Source organism: Pomacea canaliculata, linkage group LG13, assembly GCF_003073045.1.
Source record: "Pomacea canaliculata isolate SZHN2017 linkage group LG13, ASM307304v1, whole genome shotgun sequence".
In the NCBI taxonomy this organism is placed as follows: Eukaryota; Metazoa; Mollusca; class Gastropoda; order Architaenioglossa; family Ampullariidae; genus Pomacea; species Pomacea canaliculata.
This window is the reverse complement of record NC_037602.1, coordinates 19,620,832-19,629,894: the sequence shown is the minus strand read 5'-3', so window position 1 is coordinate 19,629,894 and position 9,063 is coordinate 19,620,832. Positions and strand designations below refer to the sequence as shown.

The following is a 9,063-nucleotide window of genomic DNA, read 5'->3' as shown; positions in this document are numbered from 1 at the left end:
TTTAAAAATCACTTTTTTCGGCGTTTTTTGACGGTGACGACACCATCATCGGCACGTGTCCCGCTTTCGCCCCCGAAACGTCTGGTCACCTTATTTTAAGTCTTGCCCATGCCATGGTACCTCCATGTCTTGCCAACAAACATTTACTCGAACAGTTTCATCTCTCAGTTCTGTTAGCAGGTAAAACACAGGATGCTAACTCGGCTTAGTCTTAATCTAAAAATCTTCCCATCACACTTTCAGACTTAAAATTAAGAAAAATGCAAATGACAGCTCTGCAAGATAGTTTCTGGTTCTTCTTTATAAAGCTGGTTTACAACAGGCATTGCACAATACTTTTAATATCAGAGTACATGAGTCATTTGTTCACAGTGTAACTTCATTTGTGTTGATGAAAAAAAGTAAGCATCTGGGTAAATTCAGTTTTACATCAAAATCATTTTTTTTTCATCATTATAACCCTTGAGTGAAACAGTTATATTTCAAGCACAAAGAATGTTCAGTTGAAAAATATAAAAGTATGCAAAACTTTCAGACAAATGAAGAAGTGATTCTGAATATTTTGTTCCTATAACTAAATGACCATCTTTTGAAAACTGATTTTGCAGCATGTTTTCAGATTCTGATTAAGCACATGCTGAACGTCTTCTGTATTTTTGAAGTACTTCTTCTTGTTCCTAAAAACTCCCAGTGGAGCACAGGGCCCCAAGTTTTTTTTCCAAATATTTGTCATTTCATTAATCATTGCTTCCCTTTTTCTGGGCACACCATTCAATTTTGCCTTTCTCAAGGATACTGCAGTACCCATTGTAAGTAGTAAATTGTGAATGTTTTGCACACAAAATATGATTTGCTTCAGTGCATAGTCAGCAGATTTTGTAAAAGAATAATTTTTCTAGGTCAAAGATCACACAAAATTAGATGTTATGCAGAGGAAAATGATCTCTGCCGATGAAGTTTGCAAACTTTGGTAATACAAATTCATTTCTAAATCAAAGCATGTTACTCTTAAAGTACAAAAAATACAAAAATCATAAAATCGCTTTGTTCATAAATATACCCAAATAAAATGCTAAAATCAGTACTTTATAAAATAAAAAATAAATAACTAAACAAAAACCAGTGATATGAACAGGTATGACGACTGCAAAGATTCCAAAAATACTGTTTTCACAAATAACATATAAAGGAGAGGATATTAATCTTTAGATGAAATGGTAGAATCCTTTTACAATGTCCTGTCCAACAAAAGGAGCAACATTCTACACTATTAGGGCTTTTGCAAGATATGAAAATGTAGCATGAATGTAAAAGTTATTTTAGGGCGGCTAAAATTGTAGCATTTATTACAATAAAGGATTAAAGAGAAATGCAGATGAAAACATGCTTTTCTAAATTCAAAAAAATCTTAGTTTCAGTCACAACACTATGCACTATAACATTCTTGCAGATGGGCTTTTAAAGCACTGAGACACTGTTCATGGTAATACCTTGCTATGATCACATTAGCTGCCAAAAACTGCCACCATCCAAGATCAATGTTTCAATAAAGTTTGTAGATGGAAATCATTTTTTATATGGTTAGGGGCATGCTTGCCTACTTTACCCCTACTGGCAAACTTTTGATGCAGCATCTCTAACAAAGACACTAGGTAAAGTAGGATATAAAGTGGGTACAGAGGAGTTTTATCCAGGCCAGTATCTAATCATGGCAAAGCAGCTGACAGTGTAAATAGGTGTCGTATGCAGAGAAAATAAAAGAGGCCTGAGGTGAGATCTGAACCCACAACATCCCTGCATTGGTGACAAACTCAAGTTTATGTAATGAGTGGTGCAATAAAGTGTATTTGTTGAAGCAAATGGCTAACTTTGCCATAAAGAATGATCAACAGAGGGAAAAATCTGGCTATTTTGGTCATTCTGCTATCTTGATGTTTGATAAATTTTGGCAGATGAACACAGATGGACAGTCAGATAAGGCAGATGGTGGCTTTATCATTCTTCGTCTGTCTCCTTTTACAACACTTTTGGCAAAAACTAAATGTAAGGCAAAAATCAAGGCAACCAGTTCAAAGATTGTGGGTTTATAAATGGGAAGCCTGGATGAAGGGGACTGCCTGAGATTGTCTGCATAATACACTTGCATTTTACAGTTGGATTACTTTCACAAAATTTCCCTTTCATAATAAATGCAAAGATTATATACAAAAATCATCAATTAAGTATAGAAGTTTATACCAAAAGAGGATTAAGTCCCGTGATAAGGCAAAATAAATTTATACTCTTTAAAGCAGAAATGGCACATAAGATTACCCGCTCAAATAAAACTATTCATGAGGCTCTTCCACTGTACTTCTATTTTCCTGCCTATTGCAAATAGTAATACATATGAAACAGAGCTAAAGGGAATGAATGTCAATCGTTAAAACTTCCTGCTTAGTCTACCACAACCATGTATCAGTGCTGCAGGAAGAAAATTATGCATAAACCATGAAATTCTGCAAATCAAAAAACACTGAATTGTGAATTAATTTAAAATGACAATGTTTTGATTAAATAATAAGCTCATCAGCAGACAAATCACAACCATAAAATACTGATTTAGTCCCATGGCAATACACCACACCCTGGAAAAATGTTTCATCCACACCTGGTTGTGATTGGATGAATCTAAGGAATGGATGGAAATCTACTGCAGGTATGAAGGATGCAACTGACCTTTCTTATTGTATATAAGGAAATGTAGCAATATATAAGAAGACCCATTTTTGTACTAACCACACTGTGCCTTTTATATGTCACCATAGTTGTAGGAAAAGAAATTATAAACCGATCATCTCTGAGCATCTGTCAGAGATCAGGGTATTTTTCTAACACAACACACACTAAACATCATGGTTATGCAATCTACATATGAAGATGCAAGCCTCAGATTTTGAAAATACAAAATCTTGTCTAATTTAAATTTAGAAAGTAAACTGCACATATTATGCCATGAGACTTAAGTTGTATAACCTATTTTCATGAGAAATATGCACTGTCGTCATCAACTATGTAGGATTAAAACTCTCTATATAGTTATCTGTTTTTCAAAGACAGTAATTTTGATTTTCTATCCTTTAGGATGTTGCTTCAATAACTAAAAGTAGAAAGGCTAGAGATGATTATTCGTTGTTTTTGTTTTTTTTTTTTTACTTCACTAAAGAAGTCATGTCTGTGGAAAATGCATAATTTTAAAATCTTTGAAATATACTCTTGACCTCTCTATTCAAACCTTAAAGTTTTATAACATTACCTTACTCTAGACATTGGATACAATGACAGAATTTAGGTCAGTAGCCAACTTACCTGCTAGAGGCTCAGAAATTTACTCAGGTGCTTGTTGCTCACATACCATGACATCATAATTTTGGCTAAACAAACTCCAACATATTCTGTGATGTTAATTGCTAAAATTGTTCCTGTCAGACAATATAATGTAATATAATAGGGTTTAGAGTCCCAAACATTACCCCATTACTGCAAGGTTGTTTTTATTTTATAAAAGTTTTATTTGAGCTTTTATTTTTTGCAATAACATAGATTCTTTTGGTGTTTGAATTGTTAAATGATTTTTATTTTGGTAGCAAAATAACAACATACATTGTAAAAATAGAATAGTACAAAAATCTGGAATGTTTCAAATTAAAAGATCACAAAATGTAGATTCATATATGATATGTCTCAAGTGGTTTAGAAAAGAAAGTATGCCCCCACATGATATGTGTCATCCACAACTGAAAAAAATATATATATAAAAGGTAAAAAAAAATGACATATGTCAATCTCAGAATATTCACTCTGACATTCGCAGCCCCAAACATGCCTGTATACATGCATTTACACACAATCATGCACATGCACGTATGTATGCACATGCACGTGCAAAAACCTATATGCATTAACTGATGTTCACATAATGTACAAGAGGAGATAATGCACACACAAGTGAGATAATGACATGACACAGCTGCAAATTTGGCTGACAGCTAAAAATCCCATTCCCTGAAAATGACAATATTAATATTGTTGTCACACAAGGGATAAAATCAATAAAAGTAGTCTCTCAGCAGTAGATGATCTTTTCAGATTCTTCTGTCTTTCCAGCTACACTCTCTTTTTCATCTGTTTGTAATCTTGCTCGAGGCTGCCGTACATGCACTTTTCTACCTGTTGCTTCAGCTGGATTGCCCATCTTAATCATCTTTGTTTGCATCTGTGACACTACGGCCTGATCTGCTCCTCTGCGAGACGGTAAAGGCGGACAATTTCTCTGCGGGGCAGGAGGGATCTTTTGATCTGTCTCAAGCACCTTGGCAGCACCACTATTTGTACCATTAGCTGCTGTTGGATGATCTGACATTCTCTTCTGCTGAGGAAGCTTCAAGCGTGGCTTAGGTGAGGCTGTATAAGCCACAATGGGTCCAGCATCCATGGTGTCTGTTGTGCTGTTACTGTCATTAGGGTGTCTGGTCAGTGTCCTCGGTGCAGAATGATAGTTTAGCAAAGGCATTTCCTCTTTACTTTCTGCAGTTTCACGAATGTCCTTCAAATCTTCCTCATTCTTCTCCCTGTTGTCATCTCTTGACCATCTGATTCGATTTGGATTATGTCGACGGCGGTTGATTATTTTTTGGGAAGGAGCCAGTGAAGTTTGTGGAAGACGTTTAGTTGGTGACTCCACCTTTTCCTGCTCATCCTGTTCTTCACGAATGTCACCACGACTTCCCCAATCGCTATAGGCTTTTTCCAGTGAATCCTGGCTTTGGCTTAGTTTGGCAACGTGGCTCCACGCTAAGGAACCAGGGGGAAAGCTACCAAAGAACATTTTTTTTTATATTTTGAGCAAGAACATCTCTAATAATAATACTAGTAGATTAAAATATACTTGTTCCTTACAGAGAAAGCTTTAAGCACATTATAACATTACAAAAATAGTATAAGAAGTGAACAAGTATGCAATAAACAGGGTAGAGAGAACGACCACCAGCACACCATTTGAAACTGGTGAAATAAATGTTGAACCTGACTTGAAGGGGTAAAAACAAAGGTGGTACAGTATTAAAGGAGAAGGGGAGAAATCCGCTAGAAAGAGGCAGCCAGTTCATCAAAGACATTCTAATCCTGTATGACCACACAAACACTTGAATGCAGAAGTAGTATGTCATTGTTTTAGTATCAATCATAAGTGCATGACTTGGAAGTTTCCTAATACTATCTCACCTGTTCGCATTGTTCAGATCTTCCATGCTTGCTTGGAGCTGCTCAGTGGCCATGAAGACTGCATGTTCCAACATGAGATTAGCAGATGCACGTTGCTGATGCGACAGTTCTGCAAGTTCTCGCAGCTGTCGAGACTGGCGCTTACCTGTTTGGTCTACAAGGCGTGTAAAATAGCCATTTTCAAGCTTCAGTAGGGCATAAGATGTGTCAAACTCCACCACTCTTCCATCACTGAACACCTGCATTCAAAATTAGGAACCAAAAAAGGTAGTCTATTGCCTTATGGATGTAATCACAAATGCCATAAAGCACTAAGAACTGAGAATAGACATCACCAACATAAATGCAGACTAAAAGCACTTGGTATTTTCACTTCTTAAGCCCAGAATACTTTGAACATAAAAAGGTCATTTCATTCAATTATTTTTATTACTAAATAATTGATTCAATCTTTATATTTCTGTACCCAGTTTCTCTTGTGATTTACTTGCATAATAACAAAACCAAAAGAGAGGTCTATAAGGGAGACTTTAGTTAGCCATTTAGACCCAACATTTAAAACTTTGTGGCATTTTAACATTTTGAATTGTTTAAAACTCCGATCTATCATGGCTTTCACAGGTAGACTAGGAAGCTGAAAATGGTCATCTTCTAAACATATTTTTTTCTCTGTCTGTGTGTGTTGCTGTGTCTGTGGAAAGAGATAAGATACTGATGTAAAAGTTCTGAGCAGTCAAGGCTTATAATAGAAAGACAGCACCCTGTATACAGTCATGAAGTAAACCAAAACAAAAAATTTCAAGGACAACAATATCTAAAAGTAATATTACAGGACTATTGCCTGACAATGATTTGTGCTGGGCAAAGAATAGCCATTGTGGGCAAGAAAATATCATCTTACCATCACCCTGTCACAGTCCATCACAGAGACTATCCGGTGTGTGACTATCAAAACTGTATACTCAAGGAATCTGGCTCGCAAAATTCTCTGAATTTGGTCGTAAACTCTGCAGAACAGAAATAGCAGCTGAGATAACTGAATGACTTGCAGCATGATGAAGGAGGTTGGAAAAGAATGGTGGGAAGAGAGATCAGGAACACTAACTCTGACATCAAAGTAGAAAAGTACAAGCAGAAGAGGCAGTTGCATACACTTTTCTTCTTGGATTATAAGATGACACAACCTGTTTGGCTAACCTGGTATCCGCGGAGACTGCTGCTTCCTCCAGAACCACAATCTTCGTCTGTTTCAGTAGGGCTCTTGCCATGTACAGCAACTGCTTGTGACCTACATCCAAAAAGCAGGGGACATCATCAGCTTCTGCTGACAATCCCCCCTTTATTCCTTGTATTTTATCACGGAGTTCAACACGTCCAAGAGCTGCCCACAGCTGGTCATCTGAGAATAGGTCACTGGGATCTAAGTTTTGGCGAATAGTACCAGGGAACAAAACGGGATCCTAGGAAAAAAAAACTGGTCATGTAAATATTATCACACTTTCAACAATGTGAAACAAGTAAAAAATAAACAGCCTGATTTTCCTACACATGACAGTTTTTAACTAGATTGTAACGACAATACAATTTAGGTTTTCTGAAGGTCTACAGGTTAATTTACCTTTGATATAACTGTGATGTTTCTTCTTAGCTCCTGTAGCCCAATCTTCAGAACATCAAAACCATCAATAAAAATCATGCCCTGAACATGTCCAAGCCGAAGCAAAGCAGCAATGAGAGAGTATTTCCCAGAACCAGGCTCACCTACGACCCCTATCTGAAAGCAGAGTAAGACATGCAGTACTGTGCTCCTTACATTAACATCAAGCCACTACAGCTAACTTATGGTGGCCTATATATAGCAGCCTAAGTTCTCCAGCATTTTTCGATCCTGAAAAATATCATCAAGCCACTAGAGTTTGTGACATGCAGGCTCAGTTCTCCAGCATTGTGCTCCTTAAAATAGCATCAAGCTTCTACAGTTTTACAAAAGAAATGGCATAAACAACCATTAAACAATATGTAAATTCACACAGTATTTTTAATGTGATCATTTAACACAAAAAACTGCTAAGCTGTAAAATATAAACTACCATTTTAAAAAATCTTTACTATTAAAATTTCTTTCTTTGAGTCCTTACCAGATGACATGACTTTATGGAGTTCATTCTAAAGCTACAATTCAAGCTTTCCGCTCACAATTGGACAGAATTGACCAATGAACATCAAACTCAACCAATTCACCCCCATCCCCTGATCCTGTCCATTTAGCCAGTGAATTTGCCTCTCCAGTTTTTCACTGGAACTGTGAAGAGACCTACAGCAGGGAGATGGGAGGGAACTAGTGTCTATTTCATCTGGTAAGTACTCAAAGAAAGAAATTTTACTATCGAAAGGTGTTTCTTCTTCATGCTGTACCAGATGACACAACTACATGAAGAATAAATAATGGGTGGGCTGTCCATCAAAGAAAGGAGGCAACTGCAGAAAAATCTTAGAAATATACCTGAATTGCAGCTGGGCTGCAGACCAGTCAGCCTCTCTATGTTGAACTCTGGAGCAGCGAATACAGGGTAAGCTGGATGAGTCATTCTGTGGGTGACAACCTGAGCTACTGACATGCTCCCAACTGCAAAGTCCCTCAAGTAAAACCTAATGGACATGAAATCGGACTGCCAGCCTATTGCCTTAATGATTTCTTGATAGTGTAAAAAGGTTAGGCTAGATGGCATGAGTAGGCTAGGCTACTTTAGCTTGAACCTTATGTGCTCTACAAGATCTGCCACTCCTGTAGGATGTAGATCCTTTGAGACAGACATACAAGCCATTTACCAGGTCCTGAAGCCTAACAAATTCATGAAGTTCCTTTCTTGGAGAAGGGTGCAAAGAGACCTCATAAAGATGCAACAAGGGGAGCCTATTCTTGGCCCCAAAACCTGCATGTGTTAGGAGGGAGTCCGAGCCATCAGCCAGAAACTGCAGACAGGATGGGTCTGTTGAAAGAGCAGGAATCTCCACACAGCCAAACCTACGCATTGCCATATGAATGCATGTAGAGAAAGCACAAAAGCAGTCCCATTAAGGGTATGTGCCCTGCTTATTTTGAGCATGTGAGCCTAGGAAGACAAAAGCGTCATTAATCAGTAGATAAAAATAATGACACAAAGGCATGTGAGGCTGCTTCTTCTTGCTGAAAAATTAATATGAACCAAACGAGGTTAAGCAAACAAAGCCTCCATGTTCACTGGTCTATTTTGGCTAATCAGGAGCAGACAGCTAGAATTGGGTAGTGAGTAGGATGAACTCCACATAGTCATGTCATCCTGTACAATGTAAAGAATATGTGCCCTTCACCTATACAATTCCACACCACAAATGCCAACACACATTATGTTACATAACATGATATTATGGCGCATCATTATCTAACCTTCTCCTTGCTCTTGATGTGGATGTTAATGTCTTGGAGGATAACCACTCCCTGTGGGCCAGATAGCAGGTTTGTGCTACTGAACGTGATGGAGCCTTGATTGGGCCAACCATCTGGTGGAGGTTTGTCAGAAAATCTTGGCAGGTCTTGCTCTAGTTTGATGACTGACAGAGCCTGGCTGATTGATACCACCTATTCACATAAAACATCCTCCAAATTCAAATGATGACTGTAAATCACAATGCACGTGCACTTAGCTAATTAAATTGTATCTAATTTTTTCTGTTGCATTTCCATACTTCACCTCTTTTCCTATCAAAAAAATATGGAAAAATCATATGGGCAAGCAGTTCTGCTCCACATGCAGATATTCT

The 9,063-nt window shown here is 37.5% G+C and overlaps 1 protein-coding gene across 1 annotated transcript in view; it reads right to left on the bottom strand.

Moving 5' to 3' along the window:
- Window positions 1-281: 281 nt before the first annotated feature.
- LOC112554219 (multidrug resistance-associated protein 4-like) overlaps window positions 282-9,063 on the bottom strand; it is a 28,934-nt gene continuing 20,152 nt past the window's right edge. The window contains exons 23-28 of the mRNA XM_025221888.1: window positions 8,690-8,881; window positions 6,881-7,036; window positions 6,460-6,722; window positions 6,164-6,269; window positions 5,263-5,501; window positions 282-4,853 (exon numbers count right to left, since the gene is read on the bottom strand). Coding sequence (XP_025077673.1) covers window positions 4,106-4,853; window positions 5,263-5,501; window positions 6,164-6,269; window positions 6,460-6,722; window positions 6,881-7,036; window positions 8,690-8,881 — 1,704 coding nt within the window. The 3' untranslated portion in view covers window positions 282-4,105. The remainder of the gene's footprint in view (window positions 4,854-5,262; window positions 5,502-6,163; window positions 6,270-6,459; window positions 6,723-6,880; window positions 7,037-8,689; window positions 8,882-9,063) is intronic.